We start from the raw sequence: 24,212 nt of genomic DNA, 5'->3' as shown, positions 1-24,212 counted from the left end.
ATTTTTCCAAAACCAATGTAAACATTGATCCACAGACTGAAAATAAAATTCAATAGATCTGGCAGGGAAGAGAGAGAGAAAGGATTACATTTTTAAAAGTCACAGATGACTCCAAGATTTCTAGCTCCAGCAATAGAGTGATGTGATTCGCTTAGATAAGAAACAGAGAAGGAAGAACAGGTGTGTTGGGGTCAGGAGGAGGCAGTGTGAAAGAGAAACAGTACGTTCCAGTTTTTGCCTGTTGAACTTAACATCCACACAGGGATACCAATGTGCCATGATTTCTTGAATAAATTTTTTTTTTTTTGGTCATATTTAGGAGTCTCCAAGACTTGCATTCTTTAAAAAGAGCCAGTCAAACCTTTCTTGTCTCAAGAATCCAACACGCTCAGGCTTTCCGTTCCCTTCTGCTGAATCTATGGTTTGCCTCCAAGGGTTGACCTCCAAATGGATATTTGCAGCAAAATATACATGGACTTGAAAACTGCATCTGCCTGGTGTTCAGATGTAATTATCTGTGCAATGCAACCTTTGCAAAACCCATCACAACAAAATAATGTGTTTTCATTTTCAACACCACGATCCAGGGCTCCATTCTTTTTTCTTTCTTTAATATTAGAAGGGCAAGTTATACAGGCACCTTAAATGCTTTGATTTCTCAAAATGTGGGATTTCTGCATATGACGTTGACTTTAAATGATGGAATAAATACAACTTTGTATTGCAGTCTATGATATTACCTTAAGGATTATCATGAGTTTTTTAAATGGTTATTTGACTTTATTAACAGAAGAAAAAATAAAACAATGGCTACCATAAATTTCTCTCTCTCTTTTTCTTTCTTTTTTACTTAGAAAACAGCACAACCTTCACAATAAATTCTGTGGCTAATGGATGAAAAGTATATAGCATGCTTTCTTATCAACTGAAAAGTTCCCAGAAAGGTTGCAAGATGATCATGATGATGATAGCTAATGTTTATTGAGCACTTTCTACATGCCGGGAACTGGTTCACAGGACTTACATGCATTCACTCATTAAAGAGATTTAGAGATACAGGATAACATAAATTATATACCAATGACATATAGAATATTATTTACTAGAGAGTCAGGCAATTTTTTTTCTCTCAAAATTATTCTTTTTTAAAAATACACTGCAACTCTACTGGTACAATTAGGGACAATAAATGTATACGGGAGAACTTACAAAAAACACTTTATAGTAAGCTACACAAGTAAATCTATAATTTTTCCTTGACATTGTATTTTTCTTCTGAAAGTAGAAATAAAATTTTCAAAACCAATGAACAGGAAAGTAATTTTATTTTCAAACAATCCTTTACATGCCAACTTTAAATTTTAAAATATCATTAGATTTTAAAATATATCCAGAGAGTATCCATGTTATTGCCTTATGCAATCAAAGATGAATTTTTCAACATTAGCTATGGGTCTAGTTGTCACAGGTGCTTTCATTCATGCTTTCATTTCATTTCCCATTTCATTTCAATTACTACTATGTTATTGTGATTTTCCCCAATACCATTCCAAATACAGTCATTAGGAATACTTCAACCATAGTTGTGCATAGTTTGATCAAACTTCCAAATATCACTAGCAGAAATGGCTAAAGACATACATTTTTTAAAACAGAAGACTCTTCCAAGAGAATTTTACCCAATAAAACACATGAACCAACTTCTTAAATTACTAAATGTCTTAAAGATGTATAAGTAATTTGGGGCATTATTTATTTAACTACATTCTTGATACCATGAAGGGTCAAAATTTAGCCAAGCCCTTGTTTACTTCTCAGCCATTCTGGACATCAGATTCCTAAAAATTTAGCTATCTTACTTAGCTTATTTTCCTTTTTTTCTTTTCTTTTCTTTCTTTCTTTTCTTTGTTATGTTTTAACCTCTCTCCGAACCCAGGATCTTTGAATCCAGCCCCTCATAAATACCAATGCTTTCATACCAACCCAGATGTTTCCCATCCCCCATGCCTGCCAAAATCAGGAATTATCCCCAAGACAACCCTCTCCAGTTTCAGTTTTCATTATTTAAAAAAAAAAAAAAAGTCTTCTCTACTTTGACGTGAAAACTTCTTTCCCAAAACTTCCACCTATTTTGGACCCCACCAGTCTCAGCCCTGGCCCTTGGGCAAATCAATATGTTGTTGCTCTAGTGTCCTTGGCTGTAAAATAAAGACAAGAAAGGTATGTCATAGTGGTGTGGAAATTAAATGAGAATGTTTACAAAGCACCTGGCACAATGCAGGGCCTCCATGAGCAGTAGGCTTTATTGGGAATAGGAAACCCTTTTCTGCATGGCTGCCCTCAGAAATGAGGTGACAGCTACTGTTTTCTCTGCTCTAGGCCAAATATGCTCAGTTCCTTCGATTTTTCTTTGAACAGCATGGTACTGTCTCCCTTATTCTTCTAGTCATTCCTTTCTGAATAAGTTCAGTTCTTTGAGAAACTTTGAGAACACTTCTTTGAGAAGAGTCAACTGCCAATCCAAAAAAAATTATATATTTATCCCCATTTTGTCAACTGGGAGCAAGCTCCATACCCTAACATGTCATTGCAAGATAATATTTTTCCTTTCTTTCTCTATTGCTGATTAGCTTTCCTCTCCTCCCCTCTCCTACCTCCAGTGTCGCCATATTTGACCCTCTGGCAAGCCGGGCTATGGGAAAGGCAATAGGTATGGATACTTTCTGGCTCTAGGTTAAGAGAAGACGGAAGTGCCCTTCAGACATTAGGCTGTATCTGAGAAGTTTCCCTCTTCATTCTGGTAGGATGTCAGCTCTTCCTCATTGAGGGTCACTCCCCTCTGTCCTCTCCATTTCTTCTTCTGGACTTCACAATTCTGGGCGGTGGCACCATAAGACATCTTCTTTTGGGGACTTGCAAAACTCTCGTGGTTGAGTTCTGTCTCCTCCGCTAATTCATCTTGGTCAATGATTCCACACTTCTCCTCAGAGAGATTCTCAGGGTCAGCCCACTCCTGCTTCTCCCCCGAAGCAAAGACTCCATAGAAGATCACACCGCTGTAGTGCACTAGGGCAGCTATAAGGAACACATTCTGCCATTCCTCACGGGTCTAGACAAGGAAATACAGTACCAATTAGTGTTTTAACCAAAAATAGAGATTAGCAGTTTGTTCTAGAGGCTTCCACTGGGACAAAAATCTCCTGCCCACACCCAATGGCAGTGCTGTGTTTCTAGGGAAGGCATGTGTCAGATGAATGCCCAGGAACCAAACAGAATTTGAGTGTTTAAAAAATGAACGTTAACACTACAGTGAATATAAAAAACACTACAGTGAATATAAAAACACTAATGAATGTGCATTTTTTTAATTTAGAAAACTATTTTTTAAAATAAATATGTAAAAATACATCTAGCAGCATTTCACAGGTCTTTTAAATATACAAATGGGGTTTCCATTCATATGATAGGTTACATTAAACTTGCTTTAGTAACCCACCATTTTAAATATCAGAGGCCTCCTTTTTTTTTTATGTTATGTTAATCACCATACATCACATCATTAGTTTTTGATGTAGTGTTCCATGATTCATTGTTTGCATATAACACCCAGTGCTCCATGCAGAACGTGCCCTCTTTAATACCCATCACCAGGCTAACCCATCCTCCCAACCCCCTCCCCTCTATAACCCTCAGTTTGTTTTTCAGGGTCCATCGTCTCTCATGGTTCGTCTCCCCTTCTGATTTCCCCCCTTCATTCTTCTCCTCCTGCTCTCTTCTTTTTTTTTTTAACATATAATGTATTATTTGTTTCAGAGGTACAGATCTGTGATTCAACAGTCTTGCACAATTCACAGCGCTCACCATAGCACATACCCTCTCCAATGTCTATCACCCAGCCACCCCATCCCTCCCACCCCCCACCACTTCGGCAACCCTCAGTTTGTTTCCTGAGATTAAGAATTCCTCATATCAGTGAGGTCATATGATACATGTCTTTCTCTGATTGACTTATTTCGCTCAGCATAACACCAGAGGTCTCCTTCTTGCTTGCTGTTGCATACATAACAATATTTGAACTATGAAAATGCTCACTCTTGACTGTCAATAGCTTATTTATAATCATATTATCTGTGAAAAATACAGTAAATCAAAAAATAATGGGAATTTGTGTTTAAAATTAGGTGAAGTCAGTATCTGAGATTTAGTGGTCATGTTACCCATCCCATCATCTCATGAACAGAGAGGGAAAACAGATCCTCTGCCTATAAAATCCCCAAAGCCCACCTTCCTTTTCTATTAAAAAAAAATAAGAAGAAGAAGAAGAAAAGTTAACCTACACTTTTTTCTCCAAGAAGCTGGAAGACTTTCTGAAATCATATTAATAATAGGCAATCCAACTAAGAAAATAGTCGGGTAGAAACTCCATAGAATCAAAAAATTCTTGTTTGTGGGAAGCAGCATCCTAAAACCTTTTCAATGACAGAGATTAAGAAAAACCATGTGGCCTATGGTTGAACTCTGGGTAGATCTGGGATCCTCCTCTACTACCCACCCTCGTCTAAATACACAAAGGCTCAGTAATGACTGAGTGCCCCACCCTTGTAGGTTCTTAGGTTAGGCCATTAATGTATTGTTCATTTTCTTCATAATAAGGAAGTATAACAGCACTAATATCTTTACTCTGGAACATGCTAAGTAATAGATAGAAACGGGCTATAAAGTTTAATTATAAAACAATCTTGAGTAAATTATTTATCCGGAGTTGGTCACCTCAGTTTCTTCTTTGTGTCTCTAAATAGTCCCTATGGTGTTCATTTTCCTTCCCCCAGCCCAACACACACCCCTTTTACTTCTCAGTTGAGGAAATGTGGAACCAAACATCAATCAGCCCTGTTGCCATCAATAAACAATAATTTTTAAAAAAAAGAAGAAGAAGGAAGAAGAAAGTTCAAACAACACAGCCAAGGTCGAAGACACACATTCACAGGCTGGGGCAGGGCCTTGAGATCTCAAGTTTACACAGTAGTTCAGTCTTCTGATACTGCAACCCAAAGCCCCAAAGGAGACCATTACCTTGTGCTTGGTCATTGCACCGACAATGAGGGGACAGACCATTCCAGAAAGGGTCCCCACTCCATTTGAGATCCCCATGAGAATGCTGGCATAGCGGGGGGCAATGTCCAGATGGTTGACGTTAAAACCTACAGTGAAGCCAAAACCTCAAAATCAGAGTTACGAACATCTGGGGAACGACACTGCTTTTCCCAGCTCTCATCAATCTATTTGGTTCCCCGTACCATATGACTAATGGACACCTCTCCGGAGACAGCTGGGTTGAGGATTGTCAGGCTGTGTTTGCACCTAGCAGAAAAACGTGCTGTGATTGATCAGCAGTGGCTCCCATGGGTTCTCTGTGGGGAGAATTATGACACCTGTGCTCCTAGGTGGAACTCCAAAATAACAGTGTTTTGGGCAATACTGAAAAAATCGAAAGGATCACATTTACTCAGAGTAAACTATCGCACTGATTGTTTACAGCGTGATTAGAACCAAACCTGGCCTCATAATACCCTCACTCCCGAAAGGCCACCAGAGGTAAGCCCGTCTTAGTGGCCACATGGCACAAGGGAAAGGTCCTTTTCTGATAACAAATATTTGCACAAACATTGGCAGAATCCTCTGTAACTTACCAAAGACTTTCACATGCATACTTGATTTGGAGTCTGTAAATCTGGATTCGAATCTTATTTCCACCATTTAAGTAAGTTTTAGGCCTTTGTTTTCTTCTAATAGGGGGGTAAAATGACTACTTAACTCCTAAAGATGCTGTGAGATGAGCCTCGGGAAATACGTATGCAAGAGCCCTTGGCAAGCAGCTAAGCTCTGCTAACGGCGCGGCTACCACCACCAGGACACCGCCCACTGCGGCTGCTGGGCTAGGTCTCCCTCTCTTTGAGGTCTTCTATCAGAAGATAATGCTGCTGGGAGTGGTAAGATACTAAATTGCCAATACTTCACTATTTATCAAGAGAGAAGAATGAATGGGTGGCTCAGTTGGTTAAGCGGTCCTTCGGCTCAGGTCGTGATCCCAGGGTCCTGGGATCAAGCCCCACATCGGGCTCCTGCTCAGTGGGGAGCCTGCTTCTCCCTCTGCCTCTGCCATTCCCCCTGCTGGTGCTCTCTCTCTCAAATAAATAAATAAAATCTTAACCAAAAAAAAAAAAAAAAGAATGAAGAATGAAGGGGGAGGAGCAAATGCAGAGGAAGGGACTAGGCTCCAAAAGAGGAGGAGGCCACCGGCCCTGGGACCCAACTCTACTAGTGTTGCCCAGGGGAGCATTCTAGAGTCAGACAGACCTGCCTCTGGCAGCTTTTTTTTTTTTTTTAAGATTTTATTTGTTTATTTGAGAGAGAGAGACACAGCAAGAGAAGGAACACAAGCAGGGGGAGCGGGAGAGGGAGAAGCAGGCTCCCCACGGAGCAGGGAGCCGGATGCGGGGCTCGATTCCAGGATCCTGGGACCATGACCTGAGCTGAAGGTAGACGCCCAACAACTGAGTCCCCCAGGCGCCTCCAATTGAGATGCAAACATGGACAAAGGATTTAAACCTTCTGAACCTCTCTGCTTCTTCTTCTTCATCTATAAGCTGGCATAATCATTCTTATAAAATTATTGTGAGAATTAAGTTAAATAATGTATGTTAAGGACATGGTACATAGAAGTGAAAACCAACATGAATGTTCTTTATGGCTGGTTATCCATCTGTCTTGTTTACCACTATCTTCCCTGAACTGGCAAAGTGTCTGGTACGTAGTACGCACTTGATAAATAATTGTTTAATTACACATTTGAGCCATTGAAATTACAGCAGGGGATTGTAGGTTTTGTTTATTCGTGTTTTTGTTTTCCTTTGCCTTGCTTTTTAATTCTCTATTCTGTGCAAAGAACCTGAAAATAGGATTTTAAAAAAAAATCTTTTTTTTTCCTAATCTGGCACATTGGTTGTTTTTCCCTACCTCCTATTCAGGGAGAATTTTGAGAAAACCTTTTTGTAATAAATATACCTTCTCTTTCAGATCAAAGTGGCAGACAATCAGAATATAAAACAGCTGCAAGATTAATTAATCTTACTGTTGATTTGAAAGCGATAAACACTTTATTAGAAAAGAACCCAGAGATAAGAAGCAATTAGTATGATCGTTGAGCATTATATTCTGATACAAAGCCCAGGCATCTGCGTTCAGCTAAAGATAATGTGAGAAAAGCCATTTAGATTTCTAGCTGCACAATCCTGGTGTTTAGGAGAAAAAAATCATTGAGAAACTGAGATACTGATAGCTTTTTTTTTGTAGTGGATATAAAAAAAAATGCACACGAGGTAGGAGAGTCTGTCTTCTCTACATAGGACATTTCTCAAAGTAAGCATCACGCATCCCCAAATCTTCCTAATCTCACCTGTCTTGGCTCTCTTATTGATAATCAGTTCCTAAATGGTACCAGTCTTCCCTGGCATCCCTATGAACTTATAAAGTGGGTAGATAGCAGATCCTGAGCAATCATTGCCCCCAGGGCTCTTGTCCCTCCCACAGTGTCTCTGTTGGATCATGTAAACCTTTTTTCCAATCCCAGGAAATTTACATGGGCAAGTCACCTCACTAAACCCTAGTGTCCTCACTGGTAAAATGGATATAGCAATATCCTTCTCACTGGGTTGTCAGGAGGATTAAACGAGATTATGTCCAAAAGTTGCTAGCATTGAGTAAGTGCTGCTAAAAAAAAAAAAAAAGGCAGGTGCTGTGTTTTGGTATAGTGGGTTTCTCTCCTTCTGATCATGGTATAATTGGCAATCCAGGAACAATGTGAGCCTAAATATTTCATTATCTCTGGAGACAGATATGAATCCTTTTTGCCTCATGGAGCTATCAGAGGAAGGTGCTTCACATCTGGTGGAAACAAGTCATGATTGCTTTTTCTTTGCTACTCAAAGTATAGAACATAGATCAGCAGCATCAGCAGCACTGGGAAGCTTGTTGGAAATGCTGAATCTCGGGCTGAATCAGAATCTGTATTTGGCAAGATCCTGGGGTAATTTGTACATGCATCAAAGTTTGAGAAGCCCTAGGCTAAAAGTGAATAATAACTGAACAACACAATTCACAATAGTGAATACTTACTAATTTTGTTGTGCATCTGGCTCTGGGCTAAGGGTTTCAAATGCTTTATTTCTACTAGAATGTAACCTTTATGAGGACACCATCTGATTACTTTTTTCCGCTGTAACATCCCTCCTGCTGCAAACAGCACCTGGCTCATAGGAAATGTGAGTGAATGCATGATTTATCTCAAGTGCATGGCTATCTCCCAACAACCCTGTGAGGTTGCCATTATACCTCTCCAATTGCTAGGTGAGGAAACCAGGGCTTGAGAATTTAAATAGCTTAGCATTTTTTATTTTATAAATAGCAAATAGTAAAGAGAGGCCTCGAAATCACATCTATGCACCTCCAAACCCAAGTTCTTAGCTGCATGCTACTTTTAAAATAGACTTTCCCCCCGCCCCAATTTCACTGTCCAACAGCTCTATTTATTTTGAGAAGATCAAGGCTTTATTTTAGGGTGGTTGAAAAAACTATCAGAGACTCCATATTTTTCTTCTCCGGGATATTCTTACTCTGATCTTTCAGGCAGCCTAGAACAGTAGAAAGAGCACAGGCTTGGAGCCAGCCAGAACTGCACTTTACTTCTTCCTTTGCCACTAACTGTATGACAGTAGAAAAATATCTGATTGTTCTGAGTTTTAGGTACCTCATCCGTGAACTAGTGATATTACCTACTTGCTTCACAGTGGTGAGACATACACACAGTCCATGTAAACTGTCCAGTGGGTGATCACTGTCAGGGTGTCAGTCTGGTTTAAAGGTAGGAGAACAACCAAATTTTACTTTCTCGTCCAGTTGTGCATAGGGAGCTTCGGAAGCCCAAAGACATGATGGGACAGCGCACTGGCCTTTCCCACACGGTAAGGAGACTGGTCTCTGCTCTCGTGAAACGGGGAGACTGATGGCGCCTTGGGTAGTGTGAGAATTCCACAGAGGGCTTTGAACAGTCCCAGGCAGAGTCTCTGCTTGGTCAAGGTTAGCTCTCACTGGCATCATTATTATTCTTACTCCCTGCTCTCGCCTGTTGGGAAAGTCACTTCCCCTCTCTGGACCTGCATTTCCTTCTTGAGAAAATGAAAGCCATGGAGAAGACAAAATCTAAAGAATCTTTCCACTCTAAAAAAAAACTTCCGATTTTATAACATGATGTCAAATGACTACATTACTGGACTTTTGAGCTAATATTAGCCATTCTCTAGTTGGAGGTGAGGATCGAAAACGTCACAAGAGCCTCTGTGAGGTGGGGTGACCTGGTCCTGAAAAGGGCCACTTCACCGGGACACATGTTTGTGCCTCTGCCCATAGCTCAGGGGGGTTATCTGTACTTTGTGTCTTTTTTCCAAGCAGGGAAGTAGGGACAATTCCAGCTTGACTGGGCTCCTAAGCCTAGTCCTCAAAGTCATTCCCACATGATGAAACTCTCTAGCCAGGAGCCTGTTCCTTAGGAATGGCCTAGCTACTAAAGGAAAGTGATACAATATTCCCTTTCCCTTCCTTCCTCCCAAGACTCGCTGAATCTGTAGAAAAGATTTGGAAAACCAAAGGACACCTCACCTGAAATAGCAAAGCCGCTAAATCCTACAGCAAGCACCAGAAAGGAGATGGCCACCCCTTTAGTATGGGAAAAGCCAACCACCAGGAGTAAGGTTGCCTCCATGCCAAAACCTGCAAATGGAAACAGCAGGAAAAAAATATATTGTTTTCAGGTCCGTCAGCTCAATTCATGTATTTATCAAATAAGAATCTATTCCTATTTCCACAGACCTAAGTTTTTAGTATCTACATTCTGGCCCATTGCTTACAATATTACCTGGGTGCTTCACGACTACCTGACTATGTTAACATTACCCAGGTGTTCTGTGAGCCTTCCATTGTACACCCTGGTGCACTCTGAATACTGAATGGTTCCAGCAGGTTCCAATGATGTCCCTAGGATGGGGAATGCTTATTATCAGTTGCTTCATGGGCAGTTGCCCCTGCCATTTCTAGATACTAAAACTCTCTTATATACTGTCAATGATCCCCCTTTGATTATATAAGTGATGGCCTCTCACAGAAAAAAAAAAAATAACAACACTCTAATATATATTGCCAGAAATGACCAGAAAGCTATAGTGAATATCTGAAACAAAAAGCAGCACCTCACTTCTTGTAAAGCATCAGACAAAATTCTTCCCTTTCAGAAGTTCGCCAAGCTCTCAGGCCTCCTCATAAAAGCCATGAGATATTTGCACAGAAGTACAGCAGGACAAAAGTACTTTCTGTTCCTTTCATTCTGAATAAGTGAATCCAGTACAATAAAAAAGGATGAGGAAATTATGAAGATGTTCCTTCTCACAAAACACACACACATACACACACACGAGTTCAATCAACAGTAGACAGAAAGACGATATAAGTGCCATTTCCAGGTATATGAAGTGCCCTGGGAGATGAAAGACAATGATGCTTCATTCTGGAGACTGTCTGCTGATTCCAGACATCACCCGACTGTTCTGTAGTTACCTCAAAAACTACATACTCAATCAAATCTCTGTTCCCCTATTTTTTACTTCTAAATAAAGAACACCACCACCATATCACCTCCACCATGCTCTCTCTTCCTCTCTAAATTAATCTCTCCACCTGTGTTTAGAACCCAGACTTTAGAGTCACACAAGCCGGGGCTCAGATTCCACAACAAATCACGAATTACGTGACCCTGGACAAGTCACTCCACCCCTTAGATGCCTCATACCCCAAAATGGGGCTAATAATACAACCTTGTAGGATGCTGGAAGATTAAATGAAATTGGGTATATAAGGCAACAAATCACATGAGCACAGCTCAAAGGTCAACCAAAAGTGGGGCACCTGGCGGGCTCAGTCAGTGGAGCATGCAACTCTTGATCTTGGGGTTGTGAGTTCGAGCCCCACACTGAGTGTAGAGATTACGTAAAAAAAATAATAAAATCTTAAAAAGAAAAAAGCCAACAAAAGTCAAACATGCAAATCTCAGAACCACCTTGGATAATTCTCACTCTTCCTCAGCTTTCACAGACAAATCTATGGGTGTCAAATCTCACCTCTGCTGTCTCCTCTGCCACTGTCTTGTCCTGGTCCCATTACCCCTCACCTGGACCAAACTCCTTTTGGTGTCCCCTTTTCTTCCTCCTCTGACCCATTCTCCACATCATTCTCTCTCTAAACCACAAACCTAGTCCATTGTCCCTTTGCTTAAAACTTTCGTCAAGGGTTCCACATTATTGGTATAGCACACATAATGAGCCTTTCCTGCTGTTCTATCTGCCAGCCCTCACTTCCCTGCTCCTAGGCCATATAAAGCCCTCTGTTGTAGTCAGGCAGATCCAGGAGCCATTTCCTACTCCCAACACTTGTTACATGCCCCTAACGTATTTTCAAAGGCTCTTCCTTTGCTCAGGATACTCTTCTCCTGCCACTTATATCTCTTTTTCTGGAGAAACCTTACTATCCTTTAAAGTCCAATTCAAACATTGCCTCTTCTAGGAAGCGTCCCTGACAGTCCTGCCCTTCCCCCCACCAGTGAAGCTGACATCTCTTTCTTCTTACTCGTTTTACAGAACTTTTCAACATTGCTTTGCAATTTTTCATTTGTGTTTCTGTCTCCCCCACAAAGATACGAGTATATAGCACAGAGCCTGGCTAGCATGCAGTGGCATTCAATAAATAATATTTAATGAATTAATGCAAAGTAAAGAAAATGGGACTCAGAATCAAGATAGTTTGGTTGAAATACAAGCTAAAACACTTTTTGTAGACCGGTAAATTGCTTACCTTCTGAGCTCATTTTCTCAAAATTATCAAAGAAACAGGGCAAGCATCGGTAATTGTTTTAGATGTACATTAAAAGAGATGATGGGGCACCTGGGTGGCTCAGTGGGTTAAGCTTCCAGCTCTTGATTTCAGCCTAGGTCATGATCTCAGGCGTGGAGCCTGCTTAAGATTCTCTCTCTCCCTCTGCCTCAGGCCCTCCCCCTGCTTTCACACCCTCTAAATAAATAAATAAATAAATAAATAAATAAATAAATAAAATCTTTTTAAAAAAATCTTTAAAAGAGAATCACATGAAATGGAAAAAGCGGTTTTTCTCAGCTGTGGGCTTTATACCACTGCTACTTATTATCAATTTTGTTTCAACATTTTAAATTAAATATAAGGGAAAATCGCTAGTGTTTCATATACTAACTATATGTGCTTTAGAAATGCCCTGTCTTAAATAGCAAGGCATCTGGCTGTAAAACGAGTAAGAAGAAAGAGATGTCAGCTTCACTGGTGGGGGGAAGGGCAGGATTGTTGGGGACACTTCCTTAACACTCTAGACAAAAGTTGTACCAAAAAATTAATTCCTCCGAGCAATCAGAATGGAGACATTTTGTGAAGAATAAAACTTATGAATGATACATTGGTTCATCTGTAAGGGAAGAAAAATGATCTTTGCCAAATAGTAGATTTCCAAAGGGAGAAAAAAAAAACATTTAAGAGCTTAAATGGTTCCTAGTGAAAAAATGCTAGAGATAGGACTATATGTTTCAGGAGCTTGAGGATAAAACTTGAACTTCAGAAGTGATCAAGAGACCTTGAAAGTGAACCTATAAGGGCTGACAAGAGGAACAGAACTAGGACTTAAAGGTCAGAGAAAAATGTTCATTTCATATTAGGCAATCTAAAGTTCACACAGGCAACCGATTCAGCCAGACCAGAATTTTTTACTTCAGTCACGCTTTACATGTGCTATAGAGGGAAGTACAAGGATTTGACATCTGTTTTTGAGGATCTTGGAAACATGCCCTGATTGAGAAAGAACTAGAACAGAGCTTCATGTCTTAGGTAATCTGTTTGCTTTAAATGATTCTAGCAGCAAACATCCCTTGCCTATGGAAAGAAAAGAAGGTGACAGACTCTAGGAAATGTGTGCTCCTTCTCAGATGAGAAATGTCCTCTATATTTCCTCTTAGAGAACATGAAACCAACTAAATTCTCTAGAAGATCATGCAAGTGCTTCGTTATGTACAAATCAATCTGGATTCTTCAGTGATGGCACAAAACTCTCCATGTATTTATCTCTAGCATCTTTGTATATAAGCAAAATAGGACAACCATTTTTTAAAACATACAATGTAGAACTCACTGGTCCTGCTATTTCAACATATAAAATGACATGAAAAGACATGTGAACAGGTTTGGGTTGGTTTTTGTTGTTGCTGTTTTGTTTGTTTTTTAAAGATGGGAGAGAGGCTAGGGAGATTCTATGTTTTCATTCTAGTTTCTGGAACAAAAAAAAAAGATTTATTCTCAACAGTCACTTCGTTGCACTTTAAAATCTTTGAGAGTCCTCACCACCACCACCCAACACCGACACTATCGATTATGGAGGAACAATGGCTGAAGTAACTGCAGCAAAATTAAACATAAACAAGACAGTCCTATACAATATGTTCAGAGTCTTCAAGGCATGTGGCTTGAGAAGCGGTTGTGCAAGTGGGGTTGAAATCCAGAATTTTCTTTCAAGTTCCAGGTTAAGAGTTTGCATATTTTTGGCCATGGGAAATACATTTGAATAGCAGATAGTTATTGAATGCCTCCTTAGAAAAACTTCTGTTTTGTCAGTGTCTTAAACATAGGACAGGAAAAAGGCATTAACATATATTGAGAACCTTCTATAGGTTGGACCCATGCTAGGTGCATTTGTACCTTGTCCCATTTAACATTCATAACAATCATTGGAAGTAAATACTATTATTCAGATTTTAAAGAAGGAAGTTAAGCTCAGATAATTTAGAAACCATCCCACTCTCTGTACCTCCATTGATACCACTTTAGTTCAAGACACCATCTTCTCTTGACAGAGTAACTGAAATAGCCTCCTAGCTGGTCTCCCTTCTTTCACTCTTTTATGTTCTATGTTCTATTCTTCAGATTTGAAAGCATAAATCAAATCACATCACTTTCTCTGCTTTAAACCCTCTATTTGCTTCCCAGGGCATCTCAGATAAAATCCAAGCTCTATGCGTATCTACAAAGCCTCCTAATATCTGGCCCCAGTTGAGCATTCTGGTCCCATCTCCTATTACTCTCCATCTCACTCCTTAAGCTCCAGCCATTCTGACTTTCCTTCCTTCTGCTCTCTGACATGCCACATTCATGCCTGCCTCAGGGCCATTGCTCATGCTATTCCTTCTGCCTAAAACACTTTCCTGCAAGAGCTATAATAAGGTAGTATATGATGAGTTACCACCCAAGTGTATGCATAGGAAGGAGCAGTCACTGGAGGTTGATGTCGACTTCACAGGAGGGAAGATGAACCCATGTGAAAGGACATGTGGTGAGGACTAGGGTGAGAGGTGAAGGTGCACAGAGCTCACAGTAAAGAGCAAGGGAGTGAGCAAAGTCAGAGATGGAAAAAGATATCCAGGGCCTGGTATAGAGGCGGCTATTCAGCTGGGGCAGAATGTGATAATCAGAGGAGAGGAATTTGGCTCCTGTATTAGTTTCTGATTGCTTCTGTAACAAATTATCACAAATTTAGTGGCTTAAAACAATACAAACTTACTATCATACAGTGCTGGAGGTCAGAAGTCCAAAATGGGTCCTAGAGGGCGCCTGGGTGGCTCAGTTGGTTAAGCGACTGCCTTCGGCTCAGGTCATGATCCTGGAGTCCCTGGATCGAGTCCCGCATCAGGCTCCCTGCTCGGCAGGGAGTCTGCTTCGTCCTCTGACCCTATCCCCTCTCATGTGTTCTCTCTCTCTCATTCTCTCTCTCTCAAATAAATAAATAAATAAAATCTTTAAAAAAAAAAAAAATGGGTCCTAGAGAGCTAACATCAGGATGCTAGCAGAGCTGTGTTCCTTCCGGAGGCTCTAGGGAAACTCCATTCTTGCTTTTTCCAGCTCTAGAGCCTGTCTGCATTCCTTGGCTTGTGGCTGTATCACTCTGACATTTGCTTCTACCATCGTATCTCCTTCTCTGACTCTGACCCTCCTGCCCCCTCTTAGAAGGAACCTTGTGATTACATTGGGTCCACCCAGATAACCCAAGATAATCTCCCCATCCCAAGATCCTTAATTTAATCACATCTATAAAATCCCTTTTGTCATGTAGAGAAACATAAGCACACATTCTGGGCATTAGAACTTGAACATTTTCAGGTAGGCATCAATCTGTCTACCTCAGCTACCATAAACCCAGTACCCCAGAGTTTCACCTCTCACCTACCAGAGAGCAGGTCCACACCTGCCAACCTCCTGTAAAAAAGTTCATGTCAATTAGAGCCAAACATCTCTGCCTGGGTCCAGTAGTCAAACGGCTGGGAGACCTGATGCCAACTCCCAAACTCCCTGGTCAGACTTTATACCTGAAATACTGTGGGATCAGATCATGTCTGCTCTTGTGCAACCTCCATATAATCTTCACTTCTAAGTGGACCTGACCTGTCTAATCTAGAGTGACAGTCCACCCCTTCCCTCCTTTCCAATGTAATATCTATTGCAACTTTTCACCCATACATGGCACTATACTCTGCCTCCTGACTGCCCACCCTGACCCTTCCCCCCTGACCCAGTCCCCAGGAGGAGTTCGCAGCAGTGACTGGGACATTGGCAATGAGCTCAGACAGACCTGGGATCTTGCACAGCATCTGCCACTTGAGCAAGTCACTTCATTTTACCCCAGTTTCCTCACTGTAAACCACAGTGTGGTTATAAGGATTAAATAAGATAATGTGTATAAAAGATGTCGCTTAGTGTCTCACACAGAAAGCATCCAATAAATGCTAATTTAAAACACAAAAACAAAAAGAGACAAGGAAAAAGTGAAAGGTTTAAAAAAGGTGAGCAGTCATAAACATGGCAGGGTTCACGATTACTTTTACCTACCTCTTTTGGAAAATCACCCAGCTTCCTTGTCTTTGCAAAATCAAAACATAAACAGGAACTAAATACAGAAAAGAGGATGAGATGTGTGTGTGTGTGTGTGTGTGTGTGTGTGTACCCCATACACAAGCATAGGCTAAGAGGAAAGAAGACTATTCAGAGGAAATATTTTTCTTGTGTTTCTTACCAAAACCTGTATGTGTAGAAAGGGAAAGGGATTAGGGAATAAACTACAGAAGCAAAGGATTATGTGTGTGAAAGGATTATGTGTGTGGGAGAATGTATGGGAAGGATAAACGATAAAGATACGTCACAGGAATTCAGTTCACTTTGGCTTAAGAGTAGATGAAAGAAGCATTTCTGCAGTTGGGGGTGTGTACTGATTTACCAACTAAGTTGTCCTATCTCAGGCTGCACAAGTATGGGCTGGAGGACCATTGGCAGGGATGTGATGGACACTCAAGTATCTACCGGAGGATGGACTTAGGGGCCTTCAAGATCCTTTCTTTTTTTTTTTTTTTTAAGATTTATTTATTTATTTGAGAGAGAGAGTGCAAGTGAGGTTGGGGGGGGGAGGGACAGAGGGAGAGAAAGAGGGAGAGAAGCAGACTCCCCACTGACGTGGAGCCTGACATGGGGCTTGATCCCAAGACCCTGAGATCATGACCTGAGCCAAAATCAACAGGCAGCCTCCCAACAGACTGAGCCACCTAGGTGCCCCAAGATCCTTTCTCATGGGTAGACATAACCTCCAAAATATGCTCTGCAGCTCAGTTTCATCTCATTCTGTAAAGGCTGCTTAAGCCACCTATGAAATCCATAGTACCTCCACAATTCATGATTTTTCTGACAGCCGTTGTGGTCAAAATTTTTCTGCTTCTTAAATAATCAGCCAATTGTCCTCCAATAGGCACAATGATGGTCATAACCATGTGTGGGACTGCTGACAGGAGACCCACCTGGAATGAAAAGAAACAATGAGCTATTTTTAGCTGCTTTGGAGAGATGCACTTCCCTAATCCCTTGCCTTCCCCCCCACCACCAAGTTTAATTATCTAATTACCTCGGACCCAGATGGGCCTGAATTTTGTAATAAATAATGAACAAGTGGATGATTTTAGGTATAGACCTGTCTCTGCCACCAGATTGGAAGCTCCTTGAGGGCAGACACGACTCGTGTTCATCACGGATGCCCCAGCACCTGCCATAGCGCCCGGCACATGCTAGTCAAACACTTGGTGCAGAGTGAGCATTCATTGATGGCAACCACTGTGACTCGAGTACACTAGCTTCTCCAAGGTCACTTCAGACAGTGCCTGGAGCTGTGCGGGCATCGACCTCTACTAGGCCGCTCTTCTTCCCCTAGTAGAAAGAAGGTTACATCTTTCATGATGATGGTTTATGTTTCACCATCTACATCTTTCCTCCCTGAAACACAGACAACCTAATGACAATGGCTGGGGATACTGAAAGAGGTTCTTTGTAAACCACACAAGGCAATGGTTGTTATTGCTATAACTACCATTACAGAGAGAGGGGTAGTCTGCAAAACGAGCTTTAAGGTTCTTACTGCTACTCACTGAGTAATTAATAGGGGGGAAAAAACCCACAAAAACCTCTTACCTTCAAATCTTTTTATCCTTACTAATATGCAGTCCTTGAATTTAGCTTCAAAACCACTTTGAGATCGAATAGAACATAAATCTTTAAAAGCAGCTTAATACAGCTCTGATCCTTATGAAGAAGAAATTAAATAGCTATGTATACTGTGCCCAAAATGTAGAACTTGTCTGACCTCTAGGGTATTAGGTCTCATAAAACTGTTATGAATTCTGATCAGCAATTTAATTATTTTATCACACAAAGATTTTCTCAGTAGAAGTGAGAGATTTGAAGTTCAAGAACATCTGAAGCATCTCTGTGTTTACCTTACTTATTGCAAATCCAAAGACCTCTTCGAAGTAAGCAGGCTGACTTATTAACAGCAAATAAAAAGTCCAGCTTCTGCAAAAATTTGCCACAATGATTGCATAAACCGGCAATGATGTGAAAAACCTTTTCCACGGTGTGTTAAATTTCTAGAGAGTAAAAATACCATGAGACTTTTAGTGACTATATTGACATATTATTTTTCTTAAGAGGACAACACAATTACGAAGAGGAATAGAAAAGAGACAAGTCTTTGCATCTATACTTACACTGAGGCTAATCACGTTGGCTCCTTCTCCTATACTTGTCTCTATGTAGGTCCTCTCCTCACTGGATATTGTCGGGTGAGCAGCTGGGCACTCATAGGCCTGCAATAGCCAAAACGTGTACCAAATAATCCCAAACATGCCTGCAGTAAAAAACAAAAGGCTTAATGATATGGTTTCCTTGTCTTCCATCTCTAAATATTCCAATTCTCAAAATATTCCCAGATGGCACGATGTTCATCTAGGAGAAAGTATTTTGTTGCTTTTCCTGCTGTTGTTGTTGTTGTTGTTGTTGTTAACTGGTATTTAAGGAAAGATAATATTGTTCTCATTAAGAAACTCAACTTTAATATAAGCATTAAAAGAATCCTAAGCAGACAAGTATTCCATTTATATGATAAACTTGTTTTAATAATCTCTATTTTCATATAGTAAATTCTTAGCCAACCCCGTTATACAGTAAAATACCATCTCTGTGAGTCTTCCATGGGAACTCATGAAGTCAAATTACTCACCATAAATGTAAAAGACAGAGGCCCATCCAATGTACTGTACCAAGACCCCAGCCAGAGGCATGGCTATCACTGCCCCCGCATAGGAACCTGGAATAAGAAAACACGGAGGAAACTTGACTACTGCCCCACGGGCCTCTTCGGCCCTTCCAGAGTTCCTGTTGTGGAGATGCAGATGAATCCAACTGAGCGAGAGCCAGATGCCTCCGTGCAGAGGGACAAACTCCCCGTGTGCCTTAAAATAGGGCTTCCGGGAGAGAAACGGCACTGGACGCCCTTTAACTTTATCCAGGGACCATGGAGGGATGAGACAAAGAATACTCAGGCACAGCAATTTTGAATTACATGAAAGAATCGGACAAAAAGATGAGAAAAAAAAAAATCTAGGAGAAATTTGAAAAATTCAACCAGGTACAATATTAGGGACTCTAAATAAGATAGCAAGCAAAGGAACAAACGGATCTGCCTTTCAGAGCTCACAGTCCAGAAGAATTATCACCTCAGTCTTTAAATGAGGGACTTCAAACTAATAAGAAAATCATACTTTCTAGAGTCTTGATTTCTTTTAAAAAATCAGGAAACAGTTCTATTCCAGAATGGCAGAATGATTTTTTTTTGAAAATCAGGAAACAGTTCTATTCCAGGATGGCAGAATGAACAGGAAGGCTCCTCTCTCCACCCACCTCCAGAATGGGCCCATTTCTAAGTTTATTTCTTTGTAAAAACACTTAACCTTGTAAATACTCACCTATATGTTGCTACATCTTGTCTAGACAAGATCACGAAGGCTGGAGGCCGTGGGTCTCCACCATCCCCTACAGCTCCAAGATGATCTGCTGTAGAAACACAGCCCTAAAAACTCCCAATCACTATTACCTGAATCAAAAACATTTCTCCCTGAAATTCCCTCTGGGCTGTGAACAGAGATGTTTTGAGAATTAAATAAACTGTGTGTGTGAAGATGTTTTGTAAGCTGTAATTAGTGCCGCACAAACCCCAATTTATCACTTGACTGTAATGTACAAAATGACAATGCATTTTTTTTTCAGCCCAGACTTCCTCAAACCAGTAAGACAAGCATTCCAAGGCATATTGTTTAGAAAGAGCTGCAGGCCTGACTCTGCTGTGGGTGTGGAGAGGGTGGACTTCCCTGGGCCAAATTTCCTAGAAGTGAGGGGTAGGGGTAGGGGAATGCCCAGGACAGGGAGGGTCCAGGGATAACTCCCCACCTAAGATGCATTGGGTGCTTTTTGTGTGCCCACTACTATGTTGAGGATTCCAGACTCATGATTTTAGTTAACCCTTCTTTCAACCTCTTGGTGTTGGTACCAATATCATCTCCATTTTATAGCGGAAACCAAGGCTGGGGGAGGGGAGATAAACTGCCTGAGGTCGCACAGCTGTGAGTGACAGGAACCAGGTCTATAGGAACCCAGAGCCTTTACCCATAACTATTTAGTAATTTGGTCCTACCTCCTCCACTCCAAAACTCCCATTAATTCTTCATAGTAGGAAGCATTCTCTCATTGAGGAAATTTTACACTTGAAACTGTCCTTCCCTGTCTAGTAGACAAACTCTTCCTCATCCTTCCAGACATGGCTGAGTGTAATCTCCTGCCACACCCACAGCCCCTGAGCATACCTCAGTGGGGCGTGCCACCCAGACTGCCCTGGGGGAGCTCACTGCACTTTGATCCCTCTGTGGGTAGACAGTGGAGGAGACAGGAGCCCTCCAAGGATTGTTGAATGGCGTGAGGAGGGGGAGTAGCCATTAGGAGTGGGCCGGTCCCCAGTTCTGTCCTCACTAGCTGGGAAAATTTATTTGACTAGGTATCTCCTAAAGTCCCTGCCAACTCCAGTATTTTTTGTGTAAGAGCGGATTAACGTCAAATTTGGGTTTCCTTCTAATGACATTTTTCCTTGGCTGTATTTCAAACCAAGGCCACACCTTAGCTGAAGTAATAAAGGCTATGACTTTGATCAGGTAACTTTCCTTGAGAGTCAACCATTTCTTAAACCAGCCCTTGAAGGGTTATAAAGACGCTAAGAATGGGGCGTGGCAGCTAGTCATTCTTGCTTTGCTGGCAAATCAAAATGAAAAGCCTTATAAATAAACCATCCAAAGAAAATAAGATCAAGGATCTAGAGTTGGCACAAGGTCAGTATTGGAAGTGGAGATGATCTTGAACTACAAACAAGAGGACAGAAATGGTTTCTAAGGACAAGAGAGGCTAAAGATGCAAAGACATCTCAACTGTGCATGCAGTTCCAAGCTAGGCATAAAATAGGCACATTGGTGAATACTTCACACCAAAGTCCCAGGGATTCTAAATAATAATAATAATAATTATTATTATTATTATATAGAATATTATTATTACTATTATTATTCAAGGAGGTAAAGAGAAAGAGCAAGGGAGAAATAAATTAAAATATTCACAGAAATTAAGAGGAAGCTTTATTTCTCCCTTTTGCTAAGAAATACAGGTTGGTTTTTCCTAGGAAAGACATACTAGCTTGAAAAACTAGGCAGAGCTAAATTCTGATCCTAATTTTGCTCAGTCCCCATTGTGACTTTAATGGCCTAAGGCACTTTTATCTTCCTGGGCCCCTTTCCCCATAAAAAAAAATATTGGAAAATATATTTTACAACTGTGTTGATGGTTTCAGCAGGCACTGTCCTTGTTAAATTATTGATTGGTATCTAGGTAGACCCTTCAAACACTGACTATTCTGGAGATACATAGAGGGCCAGCCCCAGAAACATGACTTGGAGTAAGACAACCTTAACAAGGTGAAGTGTGGTGACCTAGGAGTTAAAGTCACTTCACTGCTTAAGAACCACTAATGTACTTTCAGGTAAGATGGATGGCCTCCATTTTCATCTGGAATATAATGGCAAAAAATAATTAAAAGATCTCTATGACAATATGTACATAGTAGTGTGTAGTGAGGAAAGTTCTGAATTAAGAATCAGGTGGTCTAGGGGCCCTGGTGGCCTAGTCTGTTAAGTGTCCGCCTTCTGCTCAGTCATGATCCCAGGGTCCTGGGATGGAGCCCCGCATGGGGCTCCCTGCTCAGCAGGGCATCTCCCTCTCCCTCTGCCCCTGCTCTCTCTCTCTAATAAATAAAGAAAATAAAAAAGCATCAGGTGGTCTAGCTCCCGTTCCATGCCCAGTGTAATCTTGAACCTTGATTTTCATTCAATGAAACTAAACTTTAAACTTTAGTTTCAGTTTCCCTGTCTGTAAAAAGAAGAGAGAAAGGTTTGATGATTCTCTTTTTCTGCTTCTCACCTCGGCAAATATCATGTGTTGGCAAATTCAACAACCACTTCTAACCCCTTCTTTCTGACCTTTCTCTACTAACAGTGCTGGAAAAGCTAGCACTTGGATTCCTAGCTGCTTCTGCAGTTGGTAAAGCATCTGACACAATTAGGGCCAAGGAAATATGTGGAAGCCTGATAAGGGGTTTCTAGAAAGCTTTTGCTTTGCTGATAAAAGGAACAGATGTGGTTAGGACAACCATTTCTACTTCTTCCTGCCTAGAATGTGGGCTTGAGGCCTGGAGCTGTAACAGCCATCCTGTGAACCTGAGGAACAAGTGTGAGAGTAAAGAGCTATCACTTCTAGGACAGTGGAATAGAAAGTCAGAGCATGCTTAGGCCCTGATGGATCATTGAGCGGTAAAACCAACACCAGCAATCACTCACCTTTGGACTTCTGTTATGTGAAAAAAAATAAATCCTATGTAGTAGGGTCTTCACTTGAAGACAAAGCATTCCTAAATAAAACCGATGATTCTAATACACTTACCACAAAAAGAGGTTGTGGCCAGTCGGCTTCTCTCCAAAGGTGGTGCCCACTTACTCCACATCCCATGGCAGGCAGGGTAGGTCACACCCTGGCAAAACGGTTGAAAATAGATTATTTGATTTGACTTCAGTTTCTGTTTGTGTTTAAAATGTGGATCCTGCTTCTTTAAGAGAGGCTACAAGATAAAAACCCAATTCATAAATACCAAGTAGCCTGTGTCAGCTATTTTAACTCACAGCACATATGCTACAATTTGAATATCAGTTCCAATGTAAGAATGGTGGGGAATGGGGAAGGGGTCTTTAGATTTCATATTATTATAGAATATTGGTGTAGATAGGGATTTCTGCAATCACCTGGTCCATCCCCTCATTTCAAGATACAGAACCTGAGGCTAAGAGCCATTAAGTGACTACATTCTGGTCTTCATCGCTGTTAATAGTATGTTCTTTCCACCCATCAGTATTTTCCAAAATGCAGTGTATGTCCCTCTAGTAGAACTAGAGTTGGATTTGAGTTGCTACAACAAACCAAATTTTTTATCCTAATTGGTGCATATATACTCTAATAGGCTTTAGAAAACAATGTAACTGATGCATGAAACCCATGATTTCAAAGATATTGTTGCTTACAGTGAGATTCTTTTTTGTGTGTGGTTTTTTGTTTTTTGTTTTTTGTTTTAATGAATTGATCTAGGGAAAAACTGTAGGTAAATAATAGTACAAATTGTACATGGATATGACAGAAGCAACGGAGGTTAGAGGTGAATGACTGAGCTTGGGCAACAGCGTTCTACATCGAGGCTTGGTAAACTATGGCCTGATTTAGCTCACCATCTGTTTTTGTACTGCTCTTCAGGAAGGACTGGTTTTTACATTTTTTTCCAAGGCTCACATTTTTATTTTCTTATTAAGTCTTTTTTTAATTCCATATAGTTAATATAGAGTGTTATATTAATTTCAGGTGTACAATATAGTGATTCAACAATACCCTGAGTTAAATCTCTGTGTAACACTACACCCTGGAAATTTACAAATTTTTAATAAATGCATTTAAATTGTTTTAGTGGAAAGGGCCCCTGCTATGTGAACTATAGGATTTGGGCTTCAGTTTCATCATTCATTAAATGACAGGGGTTGGATTAGATTATCTCTAAGATCATTCCTGGCTCATGTGAAATTCTGCACTCTATGAAAACGGTCCTTTATTGTGTATACATTTGTAATCACACAGGCATTCTAATTAAAGTATTCATAATTATAGTTAAAACTGGAGAGTAGAAATAGCAGGACGAGGTGGAAGACCAGAAAACTAAATAAAGCGGGTTTTCTTCAGAAGCTGAATTATCTACAGGACCATTCTGTATTTAGCAGTAGCAAAAACCATTAAGGAAAGAATCTCCCACCTCCACTAGACCTTGCAAGATTCTGACACACATGACACAGCCGTAATGCACTCTGGCCGCAGAAGGGATGAACATGTTCAAGGTTGATGTTAAGAAGATGGCGGCTCCAAAGACCCTGAGGGACCAAAACACTGTATTAGGGGGCAGGCCCACTTGTGGATGTGGCACTTCAGTTACACATCAGGAATGAACCTCTCCATTCATGGAAAATTACCATGGAAATTAATAAAAAGAG

General features: G+C 40.7%; 1 protein-coding gene across 1 annotated transcript in view; it reads right to left on the bottom strand.

Moving 5' to 3' along the window:
• Positions 1 to 1,484: 1,484 nt before the first annotated feature.
• The window catches only part of SLC17A8 (solute carrier family 17 member 8), a 43,984-nt gene continuing 21,256 nt past the window's right edge, over positions 1,485 to 24,212 (bottom strand). Inside the window, exons 4-12 of the mRNA XM_036086030.2 lie at positions 23,978 to 24,092; positions 22,573 to 22,660; positions 18,761 to 18,847; positions 18,249 to 18,388; positions 17,979 to 18,128; positions 16,877 to 17,009; positions 9,715 to 9,825; positions 5,074 to 5,201; positions 1,485 to 3,109 (exon numbers count right to left, since the gene is read on the bottom strand). Coding sequence (XP_035941923.1) covers positions 2,765 to 3,109; positions 5,074 to 5,201; positions 9,715 to 9,825; positions 16,877 to 17,009; positions 17,979 to 18,128; positions 18,249 to 18,388; positions 18,761 to 18,847; positions 22,573 to 22,660; positions 23,978 to 24,092 — 1,297 coding nt within the window. The 3' untranslated portion in view covers positions 1,485 to 2,764. The remainder of the gene's footprint in view (positions 3,110 to 5,073; positions 5,202 to 9,714; positions 9,826 to 16,876; positions 17,010 to 17,978; positions 18,129 to 18,248; positions 18,389 to 18,760; positions 18,848 to 22,572; positions 22,661 to 23,977; positions 24,093 to 24,212) is intronic.

The sequence above is a fragment of the Halichoerus grypus genome, chromosome 6, assembly GCF_964656455.1.
Source record: "Halichoerus grypus chromosome 6, mHalGry1.hap1.1, whole genome shotgun sequence".
NCBI lineage: Eukaryota > Metazoa > Chordata > Mammalia > Carnivora > Phocidae > Halichoerus > Halichoerus grypus.
The sequence above is the reverse complement of the archived record's forward strand: the minus strand, read 5'-3'. Positions and strand labels throughout refer to the sequence as shown.